This window comes from Wyeomyia smithii, chromosome 1 (assembly GCF_029784165.1).
Source record: "Wyeomyia smithii strain HCP4-BCI-WySm-NY-G18 chromosome 1, ASM2978416v1, whole genome shotgun sequence".
In the NCBI taxonomy this organism is placed as follows: Eukaryota; Metazoa; Arthropoda; class Insecta; order Diptera; family Culicidae; genus Wyeomyia; species Wyeomyia smithii.
The window spans coordinates 31,188,464-31,215,864 of record NC_073694.1 but is presented as its reverse complement, the minus strand read 5'-3'; the positions used below and the strand labels follow the sequence as shown (position 1 = coordinate 31,215,864).

The 27,401-nt window shown below is 41.1% G+C and overlaps 6 protein-coding genes across 7 annotated transcripts in view; 3 read left to right on the top strand and 3 right to left on the bottom strand.

Moving 5' to 3' along the window:
- Positions 1-880: 880 nt before the first annotated feature.
- Positions 881-2,950, top strand: LOC129716680 (uncharacterized). Its single transcript, XM_055666514.1, has 2 exons — positions 881-1,739; positions 1,797-2,950. Exons 1-2 carry the CDS (start codon positions 881-883, stop codon positions 2,948-2,950), a joined length of 2,013 nt encoding a protein of 670 aa, XP_055522489.1.
- Positions 2,951-5,543: 2,593 nt separating this feature from the next.
- On the bottom strand, positions 5,544-10,916 carry LOC129717995 (DDB1- and CUL4-associated factor 6-like). Its single transcript, XM_055668365.1, has 6 exons — positions 10,712-10,916; positions 9,561-10,030; positions 7,479-8,200; positions 6,416-7,116; positions 6,096-6,351; positions 5,544-6,033 (listed from the first exon to the last, which is right to left on the bottom strand). The coding sequence occupies exons 2-6, from the start codon at positions 9,679-9,681 to the stop codon at positions 5,764-5,766; spliced, it is 2,070 nt and encodes a 689-aa protein (XP_055524340.1). The 5' UTR covers positions 9,682-10,030; positions 10,712-10,916; the 3' UTR covers positions 5,544-5,763.
- A 1,241-nt stretch (positions 10,917-12,157) lies between these two features.
- On the top strand, positions 12,158-14,184 carry LOC129723288 (origin recognition complex subunit 5). Its single transcript, XM_055677419.1, has 2 exons — positions 12,158-12,902; positions 12,971-14,184. The coding sequence occupies exons 1-2, from the start codon at positions 12,280-12,282 to the stop codon at positions 13,782-13,784; spliced, it is 1,437 nt and encodes a 478-aa protein (XP_055533394.1). The 5' UTR covers positions 12,158-12,279; the 3' UTR covers positions 13,785-14,184.
- On the bottom strand, positions 13,766-15,196 carry LOC129716679 (DNA polymerase subunit gamma-2, mitochondrial). The gene is made up of 2 exons (XM_055666513.1): positions 14,410-15,196; positions 13,766-14,094 (listed from the first exon to the last, which is right to left on the bottom strand). The coding sequence occupies exons 1-2, from the start codon at positions 15,194-15,196 to the stop codon at positions 13,811-13,813; spliced, it is 1,071 nt and encodes a 356-aa protein (XP_055522488.1). The 3' UTR covers positions 13,766-13,810.
- On the bottom strand, positions 15,187-15,888 carry LOC129723295 (glutamyl-tRNA(Gln) amidotransferase subunit C-1, mitochondrial). Its single transcript, XM_055677432.1, has 2 exons — positions 15,509-15,888; positions 15,187-15,450 (listed from the first exon to the last, which is right to left on the bottom strand). The coding sequence occupies exons 1-2, from the start codon at positions 15,775-15,777 to the stop codon at positions 15,198-15,200; spliced, it is 522 nt and encodes a 173-aa protein (XP_055533407.1). The 5' UTR covers positions 15,778-15,888; the 3' UTR covers positions 15,187-15,197.
- A 6,169-nt stretch (positions 15,889-22,057) lies between these two features.
- The window catches only part of LOC129718227 (nuclear factor of activated T-cells 5-like), a 51,174-nt gene continuing 45,830 nt past the window's right edge, over positions 22,058-27,401 (top strand). The window contains exons 1-2 of one of the 2 annotated variants that reach the window (XM_055668790.1): positions 22,058-22,232; positions 25,114-25,991. In XM_055668790.1, the coding sequence (XP_055524765.1) occupies positions 25,778-25,991 (214 nt within the window). In that variant the 5' untranslated portion in view covers positions 22,058-22,232; positions 25,114-25,777. Of the gene's footprint in view, positions 22,233-24,871; positions 24,888-25,113; positions 25,992-27,401 lie in introns of those variants that run through there. The other variant, XM_055668791.1, reaches the window with a different exon arrangement.

The following is a 27,401-nucleotide window of genomic DNA, read 5'->3' as shown; positions in this document are numbered from 1 at the left end:
GCGCGTTCAAACCTGCGACAAAAGGACGACACAGCTACCACGGCATGCAGGCTGCACAGCAGGGCAGTGATTTTTAACGGCGCAGGTTTGCGGAAGGCCGAAGTGAATATCAAGTTAGGTTAGCTTAAAAATGTGGGAAAGACTTAAGGGCACACCAGCTAGATTAGGGTGGCCAGGAGCACTCGGCTCATGTGAGCAAATGTTATTGTGAGAAAATAAATATGTACCATACGTTATCTGAATTTTGTTTTGGGCTAGTCGGCAATTTTTAAATATTACAAGGTTTTAACTTTTCTCAACTCATTTGCTTTCAAATAAAATTTTATTCTCTATGTTCTTATATATTTTAAACTGGTGTCGATTATTTTCTAAATATTTGTTTTCAAGACTCGGTAAAAAATTTACCGGAAAATTGGAGACGAATGGAATAAAAAGACGGGAAATGTCATAGACTTTTACACTGATTTTCGGACAACATTGACTCTTCGGATTTGCACTTACATTATGCACTACCTCCATTCATGGTGCTGTAAATAAACCAGGGGCAGTGAACCGAAATTTAGCCTGAAGTCCAGCTATATTATACGTCGTGCCATGCGAACCGAACATACATGGTTAAGCTTTATTGATGAATAAAATATAACCGCTTTTTGTTCGCATAAAGCATCCAATTTGACCATCGAAATCGTCTAGGACAACGTGTTGAATGACGCGCGCGGTGTTACAATATATTATCCTGACTAATGAGCAAACATCCCTGGCCTGGACAGAGGTTTCTCCCCAAAATCACTCGCAGACAAATGAATTGGTGTTCGCACCGTGGGAATCTGCCCACTCGAGAGGTGGCCTTCTGCTTGACCGGTTAGTGTACGGTAATAAAATGTTTCGCTTATCGTTGGTCACCATCGCTTTCCTATACCTCAACGGTCGCCACTGGAACGCGCTTGCTTCCAAAAAACTCGACTGGTTACGTAATACGACAGTCCAGGCGCACTTAGTGGCTATCTTCAACCGGATCGACAGTATCGATATCGTAATTGGAAGCCGGGAACCGGATCAAATAGATCAGATTGACTATCTGATACGGAGCGGTGGAGCAAACACTAGTGGCATTCTGCAGCGGAAACGTTTCCGTATCTACGAGCAAGCACTAAATGCCGGAAAAGGATGCGATCGATCTTTGCTTTCCACTAAGCTGGTTAATTCGACCGATGCAATCAACACGATGGAGAGGGTTTTTGAGGATGAGTTCAAATTTTTCAAGTGGGATCATTCGTACGAAACGTTTGCGAAAATTTGGGATCAGAATCAGGACCAAGGTTATATAGTGTTTGCGAACATAACGATTTTTGATACGTTAATGAAATGCTTGCTGGATCCTGCGGCAACGTACTTTGTTGTGCTGGGCAGTGATGAAGAGCTTACGCGAGACCGAACCTGGAAGCTGTTTAGATCCATTTGGAGGAGCCTAGGCGTCTTCCGAGTGTTTCTCTTGGATGGAATTCATATACACACGTATGATCCTTTTTCACGAAACGGTAGTTCGTTTGGTTTACTGGTCGAACTGGCCGAAGTTGGCGGTACACCCACTGTGCCTCAGGGAGATTTCAAAGGCTACCCGCTGCGAATCGATATGTTTTGGTCTACGTACAGTGTCCCGGTCCCGAACACCACAATTTTTTTCACCGGAGCGGATGTCATGGTTGGTGACGCCTTTGTGAAGGCTCTCAATTTCACTGGTAATTTAGATCGAACCGAAATCATTTTTTTGTCCACTAACCTGCGATCACTTTCAGCTGTTCGTTTGCTACCAGATAAAGATAACTTTGGAAGTCTTCTACCGAATGGAACATTCAACGGTGTAATTGGTCGGTTGATGCGTCACGACAGTGATATCACATTCGTTGGATTTTTCATTAAGGATTACTTCAGTCGGGATATTGAGTTCACCGCTGGAGTTTACACCGACGAGCTTTGTTGTTTGGTGAAGAAAGCTAGCCGAGTGCCGGAGTATCTGTTACCGATCACCATCTTTCCTACCGATCTTTGGGGATTGCTGTTTTTGATGGGTATGATTTGTACTGTCGTGTGGATTGTCTTGAGAACTGGGATTAGAATGAGAGCGAGGACCCGCCAGGAGCGATACCACCTCGCAACGTTGTTCAATCTTTCCGATACCACCCGGGATGCTCCGTTATACCGCAAATTATGCCAAATAGGTGTCGATACCTATATCCTTCTTGTGAGTGCTCCGTACCGTCGATTCACAAAGTCCGGAACAGAACGGTTGTTTTTGTTCGGTATTCTACTAGTGAGCTTGATATTCGTATCCATGTTCCAGTCGGGACTGTCGTCCATATTCGTCAATCCCGTTTATTATAAAGACATTAGTAGTCTACAACAGTTGGATGCTGCTGACATACGCATTCCGGTTAAATACGCCGGGTTTATGGATGACGTTTTTCCCGCCAACTACAGTGCCATAATGGAATCCCTACGCAGCAAACTGATCTTTAGACCAACAAATCAATCCTTGCTTAGTATTGTTTCTAAAACTGACCGTCTAGCAACGGTCACTCGACGAGCCACACTTAACCTGGATAATGCCATCTACATATCCACCAAGCAGTTGTTCATGATTCCGGAATGTCCACGGTTGTACAATCTAGCGTACGTGGCGGGGCGCCATTCGGTACTGCTAGAGCAGATCAATGCTGTTCTGCTAAGTATGTTGAATGGGGGCTTGATTAACCACTGGATCGGGGAAATGAATTACAACGTTACGTTGCATCACTGGGAACGAATACGGGACTCGCAGAACTCGGACTTCAAGGTGCTCACCGTAGTGGACATGCAGTTTCCGTTTTATCTACTGGTTATTGGTATCATTGTTAGCGCGGTGATGTTTGTAGCTGAGCTCATTTATTTTAAATTCACGAGTCGCAAATAAAGTGATTGATAATCAGCGCAAATCATCCCACCCACACGCAACCCAAAAAAACAGGAGTAATGGCATCCATGATTTAAAATGGACACAAAAATTTGGCTCTACTGCAATGAAACATTGTCAAGCGCTCACTGAAAACATGTTTGTGAATTTTTCCATTCGGTGTAATCTCTCCTTTCGTTGCGAGAGTCGGAAATGTGTCTTACCTCTTTAGCAGCTGAATACGAGAAACCCAGAATGAGAATTCAGATAGAACAGCACCTGGGAACTTGATGTCTTGTGTTAAGTAGATTGTCGTCGAATGATATAATAATAATCTAGATAAGATGGTTATTGAGTGGTTTGTGAACATTCTCACAAACCACTCAATATTACGCTTATTGTACCCTTCTAGCGTTAGCGACTTTCTGGTCACTGAGCTCGCCGTAGAGTTGCGACAGCACGTGGTTCATTCTTCATCTTCAAGATGGTCCTTAGCGTACGTCGTTCGAAAACAGCCAGTGCTTGCAATTCTCCTCTAGCATTGTCTATGTTTCGTGTCCGTAGAGCAGCGGTTCTCAACCTTTTTTATCCGCGTACCCCTTGGCGATATTTTTCATGGCGATTGTGCCCCCTGGCTTGGAATGTTCATGCCGAGTGGGAGAGAGTAATGGTAGATCATGTTGTGGTAGTCTAGTGAAGGTTCCAAATTCAACTGTAGCTTGTTTGATTGCTACGATCATGTTTTAGGGGCTAGATTGACCAACAAATGAAGTATTATAGAGAAAAATTGCTTTGTCCGCCATTACTGATTTTTCTTTCGCGTACCCCCTGAAGGCTTTCGAGTACCCCCTGAAGGCTTTCGAGTACCCCCAGGGGTACGCGTACCCCAGGTTGAGAACCGCTGCCGTAGAGGACTACCGGTCTTATACGCGTCTTGTACAGGACGCACGGGGGCAAACAAATCGTCAACCGAATATTGAGAATAGGTTATGTTTCCATTTAATTTTACTACAAAAAAATCGAATACCGTCCGCAGATACGTATTTCGGCTGCTACATGCAACCATCATCAGTGCTTATGTGGACTGTCAACCACCTTGAACTCATCTCCACCGATTACTTTGCTACGGCTTTTGCGAGCCCTATCGCGTTCGGTTCTCCTTGCTAGCAAATACTTCACCTTCAATCCAACCACTTCTGCTTAACGTTTCAGCTTGGTATACTGGTCAGCAACCGTCTGAAACGTCTTTTCGACAAGTCCTCAGCGAAGCAGATGAACTAGCTGGATTTATTGAAGATCGTGCCGCGCGTGTTAAAGGCGCACATTTCATAACACCTTAAAGCACAGGAGGCAGATGAGACCGTCGTCTTGTCGAAGTCCCTTGCGTGTTGCAAATGGGCGTGTCTACTGTATACCGTCCTTCGGGCCTTGACCAGTTTTGTTAGTGCTACAGGGAAACCATTTTCGTCCATAAATTTCCAAAGCTCTACACTGTCGATGGCATCTTAAGCGGCCTTAAATGGAATAGGTGGTGCGTAGGGACTTGATATTCCCGACACAAAGCTCGCTTCATTTCCTCACACACCAGCCCTTTCAGGTGGCGCATTTTGTCCCGGAAAAGATTGGCCTGATGCCCGTCTTCGTTTTTGTTTATATCGCTTCCACGTTTAAACAAAGGACCCGGTAATCTCCAGGTGTACCTATATGAGAGCGTATGCTGGAAGTAGGTACGACGTATGTTCACCAACCGCCGGTGTGCGCTGATCTTCCCAATAACCGGTCTAAAAATCCTCCTCCTGGCCGCCTTGAGCGTTGAACCATTGAAAGTTTTGTACGGACACTCTCTTCCAGCAGACCTCCTGCAGCGCTACAATGTCCAGCTTGCGGACCTTCATCAAGTTAAAAATACTGCGGGTACTTTCCAAAAAATTGAGGGACTAGCAGTTCTCGTATTGCGTGCCTCACTCCAGTCTACCTTGAGTGAAAACCTATACTGTCGATCCCAAAAACAGGCGGATGCGATAAATCGCGTTTTTATTTGTTGTACAAGGTCCAATATGCCCAGCAGGTTATGGGTCCAGCGTCGCGGGTGCACAGATCGCGGATTATAAGGGAATCCGTTCGAAAATCGAATTGAGTTTACTGTTGTACAATGTCTGATTTGCCCAACAGATTCGAGTTTCCAATCGTTAGTCAATTTTCGTTCCGGTTCCGGTCTGTATTTACAATTGTTGTTTCCTGTACAAATGATGTTCACGGCTACGGCTTGTAAAACCTTCACTAATTCGTGTTTCACGCTGGATCAGCCGCCCCTAACAAGAAGAATAGACGCTGTTTTGAGCCGCGCCATCTTATTGAACAGCCTTACGGGTTGGCGAAGCATTTCCTCTGCCACTGAAATATGGTTAACGCGCAAGTGATCGCGTAGCGTCCTCTTACTTAGCTGTTGCCGTATTGAAAACAGAAACTTGTGAAACCCGGAACTAAGTTTATCGCTTTTTCCAGGTTATCAACTCCTCACCACTTGAAGTCCAACAATTCACATACAAATTGAATAAAATCTAAAGGGACCCAAATTTACGCAAAAAATCAAATCGCTGAAACTCAACACTAGTTACATTTAGCTATTATTAATTTTTATTTCATATAAATATTTATACAACAAAATCACATCGTGCTTGTCTACGATGTCGACTGAGATGTTAATACACAAACCATTATATAAACGAATTAGTTTAGATTTCACTTTCCCCTGTGGAATTGCGAGGGCGAGACAAGTTTTAAAAATTAGAGGCTCCTCAAGCGTGTGTAATAATACATTTCCCGTTCTTAACCTAAAGCTGAAGATAGTGTTTCGGCGATCCACCGTCGGACGACGAGTCGGTTCCGTTGTTCTGGGATGAGTCGCCGCCGTTATTATCGCCATTGTTATTGTTGCCCTCCCGTGAGGTACTATCACTATCATTGCCTACCGTAGCGGCTTGGACCGCACTGCGGCGATTCCGTAGCGAATGAATGCACGCCAGCATTCGTATCATAAAAGAGGCCGGCACCGTAATTGTGTCCTTGGTTTCTTCCAGCATTACGGCGTTGCGTTCCATGAGCTAAAAAAATAATGTTGCTAGGAAAAAAACATTTTTTGATTTTTTTGCATGAAATAACTTACATTGGTGGCTGCCTCCCGATCGAAACGAGTTATCTCTTCATCCATTGGGGACCAAACTTTAATGTCGTAATCAATTCCAGATGTAGCCAGAATTGGCAGCGTTGGGTGAGGCTGGACGCAGTTAACCACGTGCTGATCAGCCTCCATTAACATCACTAACCGACCCGTGGCGCGCTCATATGTGAATACGTGTCCGCAGTCTGAACCTGACATTATATAATTGTTACCCCAGAAATTGGCTTGCTTAATCACGGTACTGTTGAGTGACGGAAAAAGTTGAAATTGCTTGAACATTTTGTTTCAATCTATTAGAAACTTACCGTGCATTTCTGTGGCCAACAAACTTTCTTATCACATAATCGTAGTTTAAAACTTTTTGTTCGAGATCGTTTAGCGCGCTCAGCTTCTCTTCATACGAAGACTCTGTCTGCTTTTTATCAGACTTTTTTCTTTGGTTTAATTCAACACGTTTGTCGTCATCATTATCGTCATCGTCATCGTCGTCTTCTTCATCTTCAGCATCGTCATTATTTGTAGGAGGACTTTCTCGCTGTGTTCCACTAGTAGATGGTTGTGGTTCTTGATCGCGTTGCCCAGTCGCGGTATCTTGGGCAGCCGTGCTGCTGGCGAAAGTGCGAAAATCGTCCACCACATTCGCCAGGTCGCTGTCGTTCGTCAGCTCGTTCGTGTGGGTCAATCCGATTCGCGTTCGAGGGTCGGCCAACATTCGCGACAAAACCTCGGTCATACGATGCATAATCGTAGCTTGAAGTTGTGGACGAGCCTGGCCGACCCCAAATACCCGGGAAGCCATCTCGCGAGCCGGACGAGCATCCGGTCCCGTGTCGGACCAGTCCCCACGCAAACGCAACCGACGTACCGGCGGCGGGCTGTCAACACTGTGCTGCGTTTTGGAGCCCCGTTTGCCCTTGTCCGAGCTGCTGGACGCTTGAGCCGCAGTCACCTCGATTCCGTCTTTGGTTGCATCGAACAAGTACAGATGATCGGAAGAGTAGTTGACCTGTGTAAATAGCGGGACATGATTTTTTAAATTGTTAATTGTTACATAGTTTTGCCTCTTGCAGTATTCTTAAACGAACAATATAATATATTTTCTCTTGCAAAAAGCGAACGAAAGCAAGAAAAAACAGAGGAGAGATTCTTACAAAGTAACAATAAGATTAATTCATCTTTTTTTTTTGCTCATCTATTAATTTGGAAATACGGTGCTTATAATTTTTTAAAACAAGAAGAAACCCAGTTAGATTTTGGCACAGTTATTGAAGTTCAAACCATTACAAAGAACATTTCATGAGATGCAAGAGATATTTGAATTTGCTCCGAGGATAGTCCTACTGAAACGATAAAAACCAAAAAACTCACCAGCAATTCACACTCATCCTGGCTATAGGCAATTGAGGTCACACGGAACGATCTCTTCTCCATGGAAGGATTCGTGAACATCTTCACCGGAATGGTGTGTCGTTCGTTCGGTGATCCTGGCGAATTACAATCTACCAACTTTAGAAACCGTCTATCAAAGATCCGTACGTGGCTGTCCGAACTTCCGACGGCAATATAGTTCATCGTAATCGGCGACAATGTCATAGTGGTCACCCCTGACGGGTTCAATATCAGTATGTTGTCCTTGCAACATGTTCTCAAACAGCGATTCATCTTCCGCAGGTCGTACAATCGAACCGTTCCGTCTTCACCGCAGCTCATGAATGAACGCGGTTCCGTTGGTACCGTCAAAACCTCATACGTAGTTCCAGTGCTATGACAGTTGAAGTAGTTAGATCCACTCCAATCCGATTCCTCCTCTTTCAGCTCTGTGTACAGCACGATACCGTCTCCAGAGCAGGACACAATCTCACGATTGTTACTTTGTGGTAAAAATCTTGCACTGAAAATATTTGCCCTATGAGTCGTTTTGTGCTGAAACAGAGTCTTGCCAGTGAAGGGACTGCTGATTACGATATGCTGATCGTCAGAACCAGACAGCAACAGTTGACCATCCTCGCTCCAAAAAAGGGTATTGACACATCCCTTGTGTACCTTGAGCTGCTTCCACAGGTCCAGCCGTTGGATGAGATCGATGCTGTCTGAAAAATATGAAAGAGCTAATTAGTAAATGTTGCGAAGTAACGCGCCAAAACCACTGTGGTGGCGTGTACAGACGGTGTAGCGGGTTTAACTGCCGATTGACAGATAGTAAAATAAAAAGGATAAGAAAAGTGCAAGTAAGGCGAAAGAAGTTAGTAGAAAAATTTATAAGGAAAAGTGAAGTTTGAGAGAAGGAAAAAGTAGCTCGAAGTTAGAAGCGCAAGTTTACTGAGTTGAAAAGAGCAAGAGAATATTTAGTTGCAATAAAGTTCGACATAATCAAACCAAATAATAATAAAGTCTGGAAAACTATTTGGAATATGATTCGGAGCAAGGCCATAATTTGGTTTGGCGTAAGATATATAAACGCCCTAACATAAATTTATTATATTATAAATGCTCTTTGTAGTAACATTTATCCAGAACGAACCAGCGATAAATAAACGCTAAGATTGGTCATACAGAAAATAAAGTAAGATCAAATAAAATAAAATAATTAAACAAAGCCTCAAATAAAAATCAATCTTAGCTGTTCGGGAGATAATTGATGCAGGGTAATCTATATTGCAACTATTGTTAAAACAACAGAGTTTCGGTCAGGCGATATAAAGACCAATGTAAGTAATATCAAGTACGAAGTGTTGATACATAACACTGAAGAAATACACACATATGTACGTATGTTCGAGTCCCGGCTCGGGAGAGATTAGTGTCAGTAGGATCGCAGCGCTAACCCCGCAATTGTCCTGTACACTTAACAATTGGCTGCGAAGTCTGTGTCTAATAAACAGAAGATCGAGTTCTGTATCAGAATGTAGTACCAAGGCTTTGCTTTTTTTTTTGCTCGAAATTTCGTAAAAAAACATCATATCGAAAAGCTGAATTTCTTATATTATTTTTAAATTTTTTTCACATAAAACTGAAATCCACAAAATTTCACTGAAGTCTGAAAAAGTATTGCCAATGGCTGAGAGAATTGGCGTGAGATCACTCAACAAGAAATCAAATCAACTGATAACCCACAATCTATCGTTATTCGATATCTTATAATTTATCATTTCATGTATTATTTAACCTATTCGAAAATTATCAAACCGTGCTAATTTTCCGTTCACGTTCCTCATTTATTGACGACATTAGTAAACCAGCCACAACTAAATCGAAAAGTTTCCCCATACTAAACGCAACAAAAAAAAATCACGGTCAGTGCCGTGAGCAACCAATTCCCTTTGCTTAGTGACTATTTTTGCACGGCTTTTGTCCTGACGCCATATGACAGTATCACCTTACGTACGACGGGGTACCATAACAGTACAAGTAGTAATCAGCTTTTATTTTTGTTTGCTATTAAACGCTTACCTTTACTGCTGCAAGCAAGTCGTGGCCCGTACAAATCTCCATGATAAGCGCCACCGTTGTATAGCGTGCGGAAGACGCTAGTGCTGCTTCGATCCCGCGGTCTCATATCCTCCAATTTCATAACACTGTCTCTCAACCAATGAAAATACTGGACTACTACTGTGTGGATATCCTAATCCGTCGCATAAAGAAGTCCCAGTCTATTTAATTGCACAACACTATCTTATCAGTCGGTAGCGAACACAACACATACGATTGGGGCTGGTATTTTCGACCTGGACACAGTCGTTATTTTTTTATTTTCTACCACTGGGGCCTAAACGTGTTTCCTTAGTTTAGACCTAAACTACTCGAAGAGAAGAAACGGCGACGTCGACTTGCAGCAACCGTGCCGATGGCGCGCATCCGAATCAATGGCATACTGACCCCACGTGCACTGGCGGGCCGTACAATATGAGAAACATTTTTGCCTGGTTCGGAGAAGCGTAAAATACATCAGAAAAAATTATAGAAATATTACCTATATGTGTAATAAGTTTTCGCGCTGTCGCGAGATGACTATATCTTATTCACTCAGCGGTGCGTTTTTTTTTATTTTTTGGTTTTCATTTCAATCGGAATGTAAACAGCTTACCGCGTCGTCACCGACTGCGGAAAGACGCAGACAAACGTCCTACCCGTCGTCATTAAATTGCCAAAACCGGCGCAGAGGGCAAGCGAGAGGGAATCATCTGTATAGTCAGATACCGAAGAAGGTGCTAAAATTAGATGAGCTCTGCTATGCATGTGATAGCGTTCTTCAACTCGTGAAGAGTGGAGATAACTTTTACAACAAAAACGTAAATTTGTTCGTTATAGTTTTTGCGGCCTTAGTTCGAAAATCGGTAGAACCGGTCAAGCTAACGTTCGTCATAGAGAGTGTATTGCATATTTTGGGAACGACTAAGAAAAAGTCGTCTCTCGACAGCACGATACAGTTGCCGCACCGAACACAGAGGTGAAGGTCAATTCTTTTCCTCGAATCGTATTAACAGGAAGAACGAAGCATAACTGTGCGGAACAAACTTGAGTATATTTATCTCCCTGCCCAATCGCTTCACCCTTAGAAAACTAATAATAAAAAATTTATTTCTTTGCAAACACAGACTTACCTGATGGAGAAAACGCGCAGGCAAATGTTTCAATATATTAGGTTTGCGAAACCTACCGATTTTTTCAACACTTTTTACGAAAACATTCAAAGTTTGCTTTTTTTATAAGCAGATCAAGAATTTTTCACCAAAATTCACGTACCGCAGCAATTTTTTATTCTCTCTGCAGAATAAACGTCAGCTGCAAGCAGCAATTTGACGAATTTGAGTATCCGCAGTCGCACTGACATAAACAAGCTACACGCTTATAAAATGTAACGCAGAGCTGAACAACATTTTACCCATTTCACCGATCAATACTTTTAAGCGATAAATGTGAACCTTTTTTTATCAAGCAGCAATCCGGGCTTTTACGAGATGGTTCTACGTTTTATGTGATGGATTCCGTTTCGCTTATTTCAATAGATATTGTGCATCGGAAATAATCAGCTCAAATGATGATACTCTAATTATTCCAACAGCAGTGTTTTCTATGATACATACTACAATGAACGTATTGAGATGCTTTTGCCAAGCGACGTGAAAATTTCACACAAGATCATTGGCTCCACGCGTGAGAGAAAAAACAATTACCAAAATTTCACTCCGCTTGGAGCTGTAAACAAATTCGGAATCGGAGGCTGTGTAAATTGCTACTTTTTCATTCGAGCCTTAGTACAAAAGTTGGCTTTTCTGAGCGTTTATCTTTTGGCAGTTTTGGTCAATTTCCACCTCAGTCGAAGTACCTTGTGAGTATCATTCCGCAGATTGATATTGTGGCGTCAGCACTAAATTAAAATTCGGAAGTCGGACTTCCGACTTCCGAGCTTTCTTCCGACTTTACAAGTACATAGAACAGCTGCGTGTTCACACAACATGAACTGCGGGAATGATTTCAATGTATTTGTTTTTGTAAGCCGGACTGACAGCGCCGTGGCTGCTGAGATGGTTGCAGTGTTGCGAGAATAACAAAAATAAACATCGGAAATTAGCCTGGTTGCTAGTTCATCAGCGACGTTTTGATAATTTTCATTTAAATGCACAATACATCACATGTATGTTACACAAACTTGTGTCAATTCTCTTTTCTCTAAAACCGTCAATTGTGCTCGAGTAAGAATAATGTCACCAGAAACTCAGCGAAAATTGTGAATAACACGATTACTGCCGTTCCAAGCATAATTGTCCCAGCGTGCATAAGGTTTCTGTAGAACATGGGACAACTATGCTTGGAACGGCAGATTGCTAACACGCTATTTTTCTGAAAACAAAAACAAGAAAAAATGGCTCTAGAAGGGGAAAAAATGGAAAAAATGGAAAAAATACATTTCGCCATTTTTATAATTCACCACCTTTCTTTGGCAAAAGAGAAAAAAAACTTTTACAGATCACAAATCTCGCATGAAAATGAGTTGAAACGACTCAACCTTAGAGTTACTTTCTACGAAATGTATTTTAGAGATGCGAGCGGAGTGTGGATAATTTGTTGTGGAAAGTATTCCGAAAGGCGCGCATATAATGTTTAGAAAATAGTGTTCGATAAATAAAATTTATAACAACAGCCATCGTATATCCCTATTTTCAAAAACATGAATGAAGCAATAAAAAAAGTAAGTGCTCAATATCCGTGCCGTGAGCAGCTGATTAAAAAATTATATCAATTCTACGGAACGGACGATCCATTTCCGCCGGCAGTGTACCTGTACGGGCATACATCAACGGGAAAAAGCACCATTTTGAGAGCATTTCTTTCGCTACTACGAAATACCAAGTATGCAGTTCTCAATGCTATCGAATGTTACACCAACAAGATTCTATTCGAATCGATCATCAACCGTCTGCAGTCACACACGCTCTGCGCCAAAAATTGTTACGCATCACTGGCGAGCGTCGATTGCATGAAGGATTTCGTCGGACAACTGCAAGGCTTTGATACACAATTCAGCTACATTCTGGTGCTAGAAAATGCCGAACGAGTCCGGGATATGGATCACAATGTGTTACCGATGCTGCTTCGGTTACCTGAGGTCACTGGGTTAAACATCTCCGTCTTGCTGGTATCGGATTTGCCCTTTGAGAAGTATTACATACGGACGGGACTATCACCCGTTATTAAACTGTTTGTGTCCGAGTACAGCAAGAGTGATATTTTAACAATTTTAAAGAATGATTTCCAGAGAGTACAAAACCAGTTAAACGCGAATATTAAAAGGTAGAATGAATGTTTTGAACCATCTGATCTGATTTGACCTGACGATACATATCGACTTTTTTTTTCAGAAAAAGCGACTTGTCAGACGATGGAATTCAAAGCCGGTTAAATATTCTCAACAGTTTAACGGAAGACTTCTACGAAAACTATCTCAATATTTTCCTTAGCGTTTTCTTCAAAGTATGTCGCGATCTGAAAGAATTGCAGCTGGTATCGTTGGAATGCTACCAGAGCTATTGCGAACCCGTCCTGGATGGTACAATCGCCTCGAATGATGTTACCAAACTTTGGCGACACATTTCCAAAACGATGAAACTCGCTCTCAGTACCATTTATATGCGGATGGGTAATATCAATCAGGAATTGGCTCGCCCACTCAGTAATATGCCCACATCGGAACAAGCTCCCGAGACGATAGAACAGATGCAAACGATGAAACGTTTGGCCCAAAGTTTGGAGCTTCCGTTCTATGCAAAGTATTTGCTGATAGCGTCCTACCTAGCAAGTCATAATGCCGCCAAAGAGGACAAACGGCTGTTTATGAAGAATCACGGCAAGCAACGCAAACGAATGCAGTCGGTTATCGCGAAGGCAAAAGTATCGGAAAAGATGGCCACTCAGCTGGGGCCGAAATCGTTTACGGTCGATCGTCTGCTGGCCATCTTTTACGCAATACTGGACGACAAAGTTGGGCTGACTTGCAACTTGCTAGCGCAAATTTCCACCTTAGTCCATCTGAAGTTCATGATTTTTGCATCCGGCGAAGGCTCGATAATGGAAGGGAGCGCTCGCTTGCAGTGCACCGTTGGAATGGACTTTATCGTGCATATTGGGAAAATGGTCGGTTTCAACGTTAGACAATATTTGTGTGATTTCTTCTAGTTCGCAAGTACTAATTTATTTTACGCCTAGTTTGTTATGATTTGTAATAAATATTGCGGTAAATCGGTAATGTGAATGGTTTCACTGATGGTAGTGTCCCGGGAGCGCAGCTGGAACAGGCCATTGGAGAGGCTATCTAACCGGAGTATGAGACTGAAAGGAACTCCCATCGCGTCCAAGTTGTGAAGCTGTTTTGCGAGAACCGTTTCGCTCACGTTCGTGCAGTCCAGAACGGTCACGTTTGATCGGCGAAGCACACTGCACAGATGTTTGGCCAGGTCGTAAAGTTCGTTCATTTGAGAAGCGTTTCCTTTTTTAAATAAAAAAGAGATTTGAGATTAGGAAGTAATAAAATAATAATTCACTTAGTCAAGAAAGAATCGGGGGTTTATGCCTAGACTAAACGTAAAAAATAGTAATTTTCTATTGCAAATTTGAAAACTTTACTAAAATTTGATTTTTTCAATAAAAACAAAATTTACCGTAAAATATTTTTTTACACTTTTTCGACAATCAATTCTCGCTAAGCAATTTTATATTCAGAAAAGACATCTCAATACTCTTAGTTACATAACTAATCAAAAGCCCAAGTGATTTGAAAAGGAAACCCCTCAACATGTCCTACCTTCAACCAGGCACACGATACCGCACTTGAAGGGAGCCAGCTTTCTATGAATACGAACGCTACTACTTCCCCCAACTTCGTACGCATCTAATAAAATCTGCAACGTAGCCAGCTCCACACATTGTCGTATTCGGATCACATCCGGTATAATCGGTTTACCAGAGCGACCAATTTCAACATGGAAATCTCCCAATTCATCACGAAATTCACTACCCGGAATCAGCTCGATTTGTTCTAGTGTAACTTCTTCTCCTCCCAGCCGGGCTTGAATGGTGGTACTTTGGCCTCGGCTATGATTGTCTTGCTGTGGATCAGAGATGAAAAATCTGCCCGGATCACAAGCATATCGCATCCACCAAATTTTCCGTTGCCGCTGGGTTTTGTACATGTACTCTCGGCTTGATGATGGGCTTACAAAATATGAACGGGACAGGTTACTTCCTGTCGGTAATTTCAGTTTGATCGATTCATTGATCGGAATTGTTTCATTGGACAATATCTTCTCAGTAACAATACCAAATGGTAGTTGAACGGAGAAGGCATCTTTTACAAACTGAAGGTTTTCATTGAGCGAAAGACCACACCCACCTTCATACACAGCCGTTTCACCATCACCGCGTACGAACTCATCTCTGAGGTTGTTCTTGAGCATTTCTCCGATAGGAGTCAGCTGGAACCGATCTATAATGTCCCGCTCGGAATTTAATGTTAAAAATTTACTATTTCCCCAACCTTTGAGTAGTTGTTGCAGCCTGCTAACTGTTTTTCCCGTACCCAGTGACACCATCTTACTGCCGCTTATCATCGTCCGGATTTTGCTCTAGAGGTATGTTACCGGGAGGCGCTACAAAGTATTCTTCTTCTGTAAGCTGAGCATTCTTTAGGACGTCCTGCTGAATATTTCCATCCGTTATCGCGTCTTCGCGCAAGTAAAGTTTCTGATTTTCTAGCACCGTGTACAGAGGCTCAACGCCTTCTGTATCGATTGTAAGAATTTGTGAAGCAAATTCAATCGAATCTTCAAGTGTTTTGTGTGCTTCTCTAAAAAAATGTTTTTACAAAATAACATGAATAAATTCTCTTTTAGAAAATATCTTACTTGCTATCAAGATCCACTAGCGATAGTCGTTCTAGCAGCTGAACCGTCGCCTCGTCTATCTCAATACGGGGAGGAGCGATTCCACTGGTCAGACTAGAGATGTGTGGTTTCTGTGGTACCTTGGTGGGATATTTGAGTTCTTTAACATTCAACTGTTGTGGCCCTGGGGTAGAATGATTTGTCGATGACGTACTCGAGTTATCGATAGCCTTAGCGGTGGAAAAGACTCTTGGCCGCAAACCAACACACCGAAACAGCACTCTTAACATGTCACGAAATTGATTGCTTTACGAATTTACAATTTTAATAAGTAAATTAACCGAACAAAACAATATTTACAGAACGTTCCCATGAAAATACTAGTGATGGGAAACTTATCGATAAGTGCTTGACATCGATACTATCGTTAATTTTTTGACGTTAACGATAATTATCGATATTATAAGGGTGAGCACAAGTCAGTGCGGCTGGTTACTGGAGGAGACCCAAAAGAAGGAGACCTCACCTAACCTTCCCCAGGAGTTGCTTTTGCCGCTGGGTATTTGTTGCTATTCGACAAGATTTAGCATTGCTGGGGGTGGTGTAAAGGTTCGCCCCTGATGTCACTGAGTTTCTGAGAAATAATGGTAACTAAAAAGGTATTTATAGTTTTCAGTTTCCTATGAACAGATGAATTCGACAACTCAGTACTGGAGAACTTTAAAAAAATATCCAAACTTTAAAAAGCAATGACACGAAATTGTAATAAAATGCATTTTCTTTGGCTTGCCAGCTCTTATAATATGATGGACATGCATAGCGGCAGTCTATTGGTAATTCTCTGGTAATTGTTTAGTTTAACTTGGAACTGTTTAAGTTTAAAGTATCTGTTACCCAACAAACAATTTTTAGTTCCACTAAAAATCCAAATCAACGAAATTGTTGCGCCAAAAAAGTATCCTGATTTATACAGGGGGTGGAAAAAATAATTGAGATAAAAAAAAATTCTCTCGAATTTTAAATGGCCAGAACTTTACGAAAAATGAATCAATTTTGATAACGAGTTTCATTCCACTGGCAAACAGTATTATATTAGTATTACTTGGGAACTTGGTGTGACCATCCTACACCGAAAATGTTTCGGATTTCAAGAGTGTGTGTCAAAGTGTACATTTTTGCAACGCATAGAACGTTTTAGGCAACTAAGTTGTCTATCTAAAATACTTCATTTAAAAAAATCTGAGATCACCGATATTTTCTAAAATCATTTTTTGTTTTTAAAATTATATTTTTTTCAGAGTAGGATCTTAAACTCATTTTTTTATATTTTTGAAGTAGGCTGACCAGATTTTCTCGGGATAAAAACGGGACAAACGGGTTCAAAAAACGGTACACATGTTAACATTTATTTTTGAAATTTTTTTCCAACCAAAGCATGCAAACAATTGAGACTGCTTCGATGAACTTACCCCATCCTGAAGAGTGCAATTTTCAGCAATGAGTTCCTGAAATTTGTCACATGATGATCGAAATTTTGACTAACAATTATCATGGTCTCAACTTTCAATCTGACCTTTTTAAATGTTAATCCAGATAAATTTTCAAACGCAATTTTGCAAAGTTGCTTGGTTTAATAGGAACTACACACCCACAATGTTCGATTGAATTCTGCTAGAGTGCTGCAAGCTCGAAGAAAATTAGTACCCAACAGGGAAAAAACCGCCAAAATCAACACCCATACTTAATAAATTCATACCTCGATGATTCCTTGGCGAATTTTCAATCTTTGGCTACCAATGAACCTGAAATAAATTCTGATTTATTGACAACAAATAAACCTATGTGAAACAGAATGCCAGAAAAAGTTCTACGCGTTGCAAAAATGTACACTTTGGCACACACTCCGGAAATCTGAAACATTTCCAGTGACCCTTAGTCACGTCCGGTTCTCAAGTTATACTAGGAATCTAGGACAGTTTTCCAGTAAAATGAAACCTGTTTTGTCTGAATTGATTCATTTTTCGTGAAGTTTTGGCCATTAAAAATTAACAGAATTTCGCCTGCTTCAATTATTTCCCTTATTACACAACCTTCAAAATGAACTTCGGCTTGAAACTACTCCGTGAAAGCACTCCCGGCGTAAAACTCAAAGACTTTCCAAAACAAACTGTTTAACTCGTCCGGTAGTTTGAATTATCATTCGCAGTATCGTAAGATTTGTCATTCAAGGCCTTAACACAATGGATACGTTGCGGCTGCGTTAGCGGCAATTTGACAGTTAGCCCATACATTTACTGTCAAATTGACGCCAACGCAACGCAAACGTATCCATTCTGTTTGGGCCGTTACTATAACCGCAATAACGTTTGCGGTAAAAAAATGGACAAAAATTGCCGATTTCATGGGTTTCAAAATGGCGTCAAAACAGACATCGTGCGGCACTTTGTGGACGCCGGGTATGCCGGTTCTGGCATCTACAACATTTTGACACTATTGGACAATGATCAGAGCATCGAAAGAAAACCCGGTTCTGGTCGGCCAACGACCCTGAGTGACAAGAAGCTTGCTGATAACCAAAAGGATGCTGAAGAGGAAGACCGAGGGAAAAGTGGCTAAATCGCTGCGTGCACTTGGCCGAGAGGTTGGTGCATGCTCTAAAACAGTGAAAAAGTATCTGGGAACATGGACATGCATACAAGAAGCTGCAGTCCCGACCACTGGTCTCGGAGCTGCAGGCAATGACGCAGCGACAGCGGTTGAATAAGATGGTCAAGTCGATTTTCCCGGCGAATCGCGACGTGGCAGTGGTGATGGACGACTAGACCTGTCTCACCCTGGATGGCAACGACTAGCAGGGTTCTTCGTATTTTACCTCCCTCACGAAGGAAGTGAGCACCGAGGTAAAGTTTATTTCACAGACCAAGTTCCCCAAGAAGGTGCGGCTGTGGCTGACAATCAGCGAGAAAGGGATGTCAAAGTTACTCTTCTTTCGCTCCGGGCTGGCCGTGAACGGGGAAATTTATAGTACGAAGTGCCTGACAGACGTTGCGTCGTTCATCAAGAAATACCATAAGCGCGAAGACACGGTGTTCTGGCCAGATTTGACGTCGGCCAACTACTCGAAGCGATCGTAGGAGGAGATGGAGCGGCTGAATATCGATGTGGTACCGAAGTCGGCGAATCCGCCCAATGTCCCCCACCTGCTTCCCATCGAGAATTTCTGGGAAAACTTGAAGCGCAAGATCTATTCCAACAATTTTGTCGCGAAACGGAGGAGGAATTAATAAAAAAAAAAAACGAAGAAAGAGCTTAAAAACATGGCTACACGCATGTTTTCGTCCGCCATGGCAAATGTTACGGTTAACTGCCGGAAGGCCGCACGCAAGGACGTAATATTTTTTTGCGAGGAAGCTAACATGATAACCTTGCATGGGAAATTCATCCAACTCAATTATCTGTCATAGTTTCTTTTTCATCACCATCTGGAATAGTTTTTTTTTCATCATCTGAAAAAAAATTTTTTTTTACCGCAAATGTTAGCTGTCAAATTATCGATACTTATCGATAATATCGATAAAACCCCCGGAATTATCGATTGTTATCGATGTACGTTTTGGGCGATATTTCCAGCTTGCTGGCATCCCGCCATGTTTCGAGGACTAACATCTCAGCGTGTGTGTAAACGAGATAGCATATCACCGCCACTTTTCATACGCATAACATAGCATCTGTCAATGGGGCCCGCAAATTGCGGATCCGCAGTGATGTTAGCGGAGCAAAGCAAATAAGATAGAGATGCCAGCTAGCTGGATATTTCCCATCACTAAAAAATACCGTAATCTTTATATTCACCAAACTTACCGCATGCACACCGTTGTTTACATTTGAAAAGGTTTGCCAAACAGTAGAATACCCAAAACTGTGGGTTGCTGCAACGGTTCTCAGATCAAGCGTTGTGTTGAACATGAAAATTGTATAATTTCTTTCTCCACTTTTAATCAACAGCAGCATTCTCGGTTTAATAGTTGGACCTTGAAATTTATCCAATCAAAGAAAATGCTCGTTCAATTAATAGCCTATACAATTGATTACCAAACTTTTTTTTATAAACACATTGCTTGAAACTACCCCCATAATCAATAACCACAAAACGTGCTCAACAACCTATTCGGAATATAGTTCCGACTGTATTGGTTATCGTCAAACTATATGTATTATCATCCGTTTATAGTTTTTATTTATTAATATAAGTTGTACATTATAAAATTAAATGAATTGGCAAGTAGTTTATTTATATGTAATTCTCTTCGGATTCTCATGTAAAAGTAATACTTCCTAAATTCTAAAAATCGAAGAAAAAGTCAAACCAGCGAGATTAAACCCGACAACCTTTTTTAAGCTGTTTTATGAAATCTGACTGATATCAACCGATTCAATACTAATCGATAGCAATCATTTTCGGTTTTTTCATGGGCATAAAATGTTCAAATAGAACATGTTTGAGCTCCGTTTCGCCACAATCTTCCTGTTACAATAGGCTAAAAAAGTAAATGATCCCTACTTGAGCTCAGTAATGGCTGAAAAGGATTGCTAAAAGCCAGAAAAAGCCAAAACAGGAAATTCTCTCAAATCTACACACTTAGATGATATCACCGAGTACGATAAAATGAATTACCGAGATTTAAACAGCTGTGATCTCGGTAAAAATCTCGGTAATACATCAAAATACCGAGATTCTGTAAAATGAACAATTGACAACTTGTCAAACATCAACGAGATTCTCGGTAATATTTTACCGGGACTCGGAAATTTCGACTGTCGAATTATTACGAAAATTTAGGTAAAAATTACTGAAGTACGCATTTTGCGATTTCTAAGATAAATCTAGGAAATGATGAAAACGATCAATTATCCGTATAATTTTATCAATTATTTAGTCAAATTATTTCATGTAATAAACATCATTGGTAGAAACAGGAGAGTTGTGTTGCTTCCTGGAAAAAAAACCACATCCATCACTGCAACTTCCATCCTGCGAAGCGAGTCATTGACCTACAAAATTGAGTAAGGAAAGAATTAATTGTTTTCTCTTAGTATTATGTTTGCAATAAACACAAATAAGATCTGAGACATGATATTGTATACTTACTCAACATTTTAGGTTAGTCTGAATATTACAGATTTCTCCAGAATGATGATTAACCGCGAAACCTGTTCCTTTCACATCCAAACCGAAACACGAACAAAACTGATAGTGAAGCTTTCGTTATTTTCAAACCGATGTCATGACAACAGTTTCCTGAAGCCGCCGCCGATGATGATGGCGCTACTGTTGGAAATATGGTCATAAGCACCGTTCATTGTGCCGCATGTGTTACTGTACGGGTTTTTCGCGTGCTTCTAACTATATTGAATGTAGGGCTATCCGGAACGTGTTGAAACATGTTTGAACGTGACCATTTATGTTCTGCACAAAATCCATAAAACGTTCAAAACAAAACAATTGTTTTTCGCTTTCTGCATTTCTTCACACCACTTGCAGCAACAGTTGATCTCGCATAGACGGTGCTTAATCGGCTGTTTCGCAAGCACTGACAGCCTTTTGACGTATGATCGAGCCAGAGAGCCAGAGAAAAACGGCTTCAAGCGAAATGTATGGGGATGACGTTCGTGACAGGGATGTGGTTATTTTGACAGTTCTATTTTTCGGAATCTCGGTAAGAGCTTTTTTGCTTCAACGAAATCTCGGTTAAATGATGTCAAGCTTCCGAGATTCGGTATTTTAGTTTACTGAACTCGGAAATTTGCTGTTTTACGGATTTTTTCGGCAAACAAATTTGCGGTATTCCGGTAAACACATTCGGTTTCCGATTTCTCAGTAATTTTGTTACGGAACAACGGTAAACGAAAATGTTTTCGAGTAGTTCGGTATTTTACAGTTAAGTGTGTAGTCTTGAATCTATCTAGAATTGCAGAAAACGCTTCTTAAAGACAGAAACCAAATCTTTAAAATGGTTCGAAACTGCGCCCACTAGGAAACATATATATCAGAGAAATGACAAGACACTCACCGTTAAGGCAACTGTCAACATCAAAACGGATAACGGCAATGCAAAATTATACAGATCGCCCGTTTTGATGTTGACAGTTGCCTTAACGGTGAGTGTCTCGGCGTCTCTCTGGTGTATAGGCTAACTAGCGCCCACCGAAAAGCTTTTATGGATAAAAAATGATCAGATTAGAAATTGATCAAATATTTAGTTCAAATTAGAATCTGGTCCCAAATAGAAATGGGAATCGTAGAAAAACACCAAAAGTAAAGATTTTTGTACAAAAAAAAAATGATTGGAACATATTGAAAAAAGTTTTTTTTTTAAATGAGCTTAAAAATTTTTTATTTTGGATCATGTGTACCTGAGAATGTGTACTGAAATTTATTATTTAAAAATATTTTATTCTATAAGCAACCATGCCGCCAACATTGCGTTAGCGTCGTGAGTTCTTCACCACAGAATGAGTAACCCTATTGCTGGCTGTCAAACATATTCACCACACCACAAGGAACATTTCGTTCGCTGTGCGAAGTTTCTTCTGTCGTCTCGCGAATGTGTAATGTTACAGTTTAGTGTTCGCGAAATTCGTCAACATTTTGTACATTTTCGTTGCGTTTTTGCGTACTATTGCAATCGTGTCTAATGTCAGGCAGTGTGCTGCATGTTTTGTTGCTGTTTTCAATCAGGAAAAGGTGAGTTTTACCGGTGAAAAGTGTAAAAATATTCTACGCATCAGCGGACTTTTCTTTTTCTTGTTATTCCTCGACGTGTTGTTAGGTGTGATTGACAAGAGTAGCAAAACTAGCAGACCGACTTCTATTTTGTTCACAACTCAGCTGCTTTAAGTTGGGAGATAATTTGGTTTCAGTGCTTCCTCTCGGCTCGAAACGGCGGTCATTACTACCGTATTATTTTTTCATTCGTTTTGCGTGTAGGACTATCAACACTATCTCGTGTTTCTATATAGGTGAATCATGAAAATAATCTTCATAAGTCAATCATCTATGCTACTCCTATCAGCTGAGTCGACTAGGATTAGGCAAACATATTTTAGCTACAATCACAAAACAAATAAAATTAGTCTTTACGCAATCGACCTTGATACTCGGGGTAAACAAAAGCTTACTCAAGCGCCTATCGCTAGTTTTTATTTGGTCGATTTCATTAGGTGTGTCCTTATGGCTTCAGTTTACCAAACCTAAACCAAAAAAGTAGTTCCATCGCACATACCTATGCCATATCCCTAAAATAGGCCCTACCAACGGGTTGCTATATTTAAATTCCTTCCCACTGCGGATGGGACGAAGTGCCGTTCGTCGGTCAGGCGATAAGTGGGAAGAGCAAAGAGATTCAAATTATGCTGAATTATTTATATACAGTTCTCCAGCTCGCGCGCGCACGCACATACACATACAACCGCACCACCATCAGCGGTGTGGATGGATGGTAGTGCCCTGTGAACTAAACACGATTCCTGTGCCACTCGCGTATTGACCAACGACTACGACGACGACCGAGCCAGATTAGTGTATGGGTAAACGTGTTTTTGTTTTTTCCTCTCTATCAAGTGAAGCAGCTTGAATGTTAACAGCCTGCCAGCAGTTATACGGTATTCGATTGTTATTATTTGATGTTATCAATTCATTTTATGTACACAGACAGACTAAACAGCTTCTTCGATTGGCTTTTACTCTGCGTGGTTGGAGCTGAGCTCCTCCTCGGCCATACTATATGTCGCATTTTTTCGTTTCACTCCGAGGGAATAATGTCAATCGCACAGCATATTTGTGATGGATTGTCGTGTTCTTGCTCTTGATGAAAGATCCTGCGTCAAAAATGCTTTCTTATAGATGGTTAAATAGCAGAGGCTAAAGCCTGTAGTACACTCTTTGACCGAGCGTCAAATATTTGTCAGTGTTTGACAGATAAAAATTTGGTCAAAGATAATTGTTTGTCACTCTGCAATTTTTACATAGGACAAACACGGGCAAACAACAACCATGATGTCAAATAAATTTGACCATTATGTCAGAAGGTCAAATATTTGACCATCTGTCAAAGAGTGTAATACAGGCTTAAACGTTATTAATTTATCCAAGTAGGCTTATCAAAAATTTATATTATTTTTGTTTTTTCTATTGGATTCGGTTGAATTAATTCGAAAATAGCACTAGGTTCGTAACTTTTCTGGGCACTCATAATTGATTGCAAAATCGGTGTCGGATGTACTAAAGGATATTTCTGGAAGTGGCAGGCATCCTATTTTATAGTACATAGCTCGGAATAAAAGAAACAGATTAAGTTAGGTAAACTGCCACGTATGGGGCTGTAAAAAGGCACTTCGATGGAAACCTTATCATGGCTTCATCAGGCGGTGCCCCAAGGGTAAACCGTAACAAAAACTTGCGAAATTCCGAAAGTTTTTCATATCACAGCGGAAAACGAAGACTGGCTTGAGAAAAGTAAAAATTTAATGATCTATATCATATCATAGATTTCGAATGAGAAATTTGTGAAAAATACGGACCGTATTCGCAGTTTAACGGGACTTAATAATCTTCAAAAAAAATGGCTTTAAAGTAAAAAAATTACCAGAGCTGGCAACATCACTCAAAAAAAAAAAAAAATTTCAAAATTTAATTTCATTACAAAAACAAAGGTATGTATTCGATTTCGCTAGAAATTTTTCTCTGATAATCTTCGAATGATTCGACACTCGATTGTCAAATAATTAACATCTGGAATGGTTTGAAAAATGCCAAAAAGTAGTTGTATCAGGCAAGAGCTTGTGGCCCACCTGTGACCTACAGCTCGGAGATCCGACCAATATCAAACGAACACTTGGCTTGTACACGCAGTACATATCTCCATCGTTTGCCTCGTTGGATTACATAATTTACAGTTTAGCTTCAAGCGGTTTTAAGAAACCAGATCAAGAAGTTGTTCCACCTAGGAAGGCAGACGAAATAGTGCGTCATAAAATTATTATTTCCCTACCGATCTGAGGGTGTGTGCAACTTGCGTTCACGAAATACGCGTCGCAATTCAACCGCTTGTGCAAACACACGCACAGATATTCCGACAGCTCCGCTTATCACATCCCGTTTCCAAAAACCATACGCAACGTTCCGGTTACGTTGAAATGTGTGCATGTTTTTAGGTAAGAACTTAAAAACGCGGCAGATGACAAACAAACAAGTAAATAAAGCCGTTACACATCGATCGGCTTAGTGTGCGTTCTCATTCTTGTTTATGACCTTGCAGTTGAGGTCTTCCTATTTTATCACAGAGAGCGATGAGAATTAACCCGTGGTGGGTCGAACGCTCCGCTAGCCGGGAATTCCTAAGTGCGAAAGCGGGTTAAGACCGGTTTGTTAGAACCGGTTAGAACCAGCCAAATTTTTTTCCATTAACACCTCTTAAATCTATAATCTGATTGTGTAGACATTTACGTCGCATTATTATACTGCTGTTTTACGAATAACTGTTCCATGTGTTATACCTCTGAATTCATATAAGTAAACCATTATAATGAAGAAAAAAAATCCTAACTTAGTTTTCTATCGCTTTCAGAACATCACAAATCATAGCGGCAAAAACTGCACAAAACAATCAGCTGTAATCGGAAACTGCTAGTGTGTGGTGCGCGACCTTGGACATATTCACGAAATACAATCGTGTTCCGAATCCCCCGTGGTGCTCTAGTGGAACTGAAGAGCTTGGTCACGTGTGTTTTATAGCTTGTCAGCCCCCCCATACTTGGCATCGACAAGTGGCCTCGAGCTTTATCGATATTTAGGTGGCTCGACATCCGTTGTACAACCACCGCAGCCAGCTGGCAGGCTTTGCGAAAATTTCGGGTGTGCCTCTTCCCCTGGCAGCGAGAATATGCTGGTGTGAGCGCGTAGGTGGTGCGTGTGCGTATTGAGAGCACAGATAACTTGGCTAATTGGTAAGTAGGAGTAGTAGCGCGAGGGCCAAGGGAGCGAACGAAGCAAGCACAGATAACAGAGTGATACCGTACAGGCTCTGATATAGATCGATTCGGACAGGTGCTGGCTGTGTGTGCGCGTTGTGTCATAAAACAGAAGCGAAGATAGTGAAACCCAGTGAGCTAGAGCTTGATATCATTTGTGTTGTGTGTAAACGAAAATTGCTATCAGCAAACAGAAAAGTAAACGTCGTACGGTCATCGGTGGTGTTAAACAACAGTGGTAAAAGTGTGAAACCAAAAAGCATGCTCTTGAAATGTGCAACTACACCGCTTAGACGAGTTCCTTCAAGTCAGACCGGAACTGGCAACGCCTCTGCCCCGGGAGTTGGTAGCCTGATCAATTCCTCCGGCGGGATAGCTTTGGCTGACGCTGGAAAGGACTGCAGTACTGGCGGTAAAGGCCGAGGAAAGAACGTTCGCAATGGTACCGGTGGAGGGGGTGCTACTGTCGGAACGGGTAAGCTGAATGTTTACAACAATCAACAGGTTGACTTGTCGACAGTGGTTCCATACCGAGCGTGTTTTTTCGCAGATGAAACCACGCCCAGGTGAGGAAAATGAAGACTCTCGTGTAGCAAGTTTAACCATGCACACATAATCGCTTGTAAACTTTTCACAAAGGTCAGATAAGATTTCACTAAAATCGGTGTTGATTTTATCAATTGGTTTCTAAGCCAACATAATGTTTGCGCAGATTCACCTCCAGTTGCTATCAACAACATCCCTCGGCTTATCTTGTTTGCCATTCTCTGGTTGTAACGATGATTCATTACATACATTGCGCCTTGTTTACCACGAATACGGAAGCAAATTATACACATTTTACTGCTCGCCGAAAACAAGCCTCTCTACACGGACCCGCTGGAAGGTCACGAAACAAGATTGGCAATCAAGCAAAAAATAAAAGGGTGCGGATTGAGTTGTAATACTCTTCCTACTGTATTCCGCAGAAAACTGTGCGGTTGAAGTGGTAACCGAAACGCATTTTCGTTTATTTTCGGATATGATTTAGGGTTGTAACTGGTGCAAATTTTTAACTAAACATTTATATCGATATTTTTTTCAACAGGGACTTTTCCAACAGGGCGCATTTGAGGATTGAAATTACAATAACATGCCCCTTAAACTGGAATAAAAAATTAGAAAAATAAATAGTTCATCAAAACTCGATGTAGAATATGCTATGACACCGAAATTAAAGCTGCTCATTTCAAGATGGCTTGACAAAGTATTTTTTTTTAATTCTTTTAGCACCAATATTTAGTGCTTAATTTGTGGTTTCGAAATCCAATTTGTGGTAATTTGTGGTTGAGTAATTTCTGAGAAATTTTCAGAAAACCGAGTCAAGCCATCTCTGAAAATGATTTCGCTTCAAATGAATCGGACAACGATGATATATACATCAATCGAAAGCTCTTAATTTGTGGTTCACGAAAATGTAGTCTGTAGGCATACTTCATATTAAAATAATTAAAAAACTATTATTTAAATTTTTGAACATTGTTTACCACTTGTTGTCAACACCGACCGTACGCGGCGTTGGATGAGCATAGTACTAGCACCTGCCGCTGTTAGTGCTAGTGGGTTATCTCGAACATATCGACAGTCGTTCATATACACTAAGGTCGTTTTTTACGCGGGGGATGCGTTCCAAATTTGTATGCGCCCGCGTAAAAAACGACTTTTTTGAGTTGCAAATACAACAAAGAAAACCGTCCTAAAACGTTAAAACCTCGTTTGAATATGATAGTGGCCAATCTAGAGACCAAAATTCAATATTTTAAATTTTGAGTATTCACACCAAAAATTGTGATTTTTTTTTTAAATTGATATATGATCACTCGTGGCCTAAAACGGAAAGCGTGAT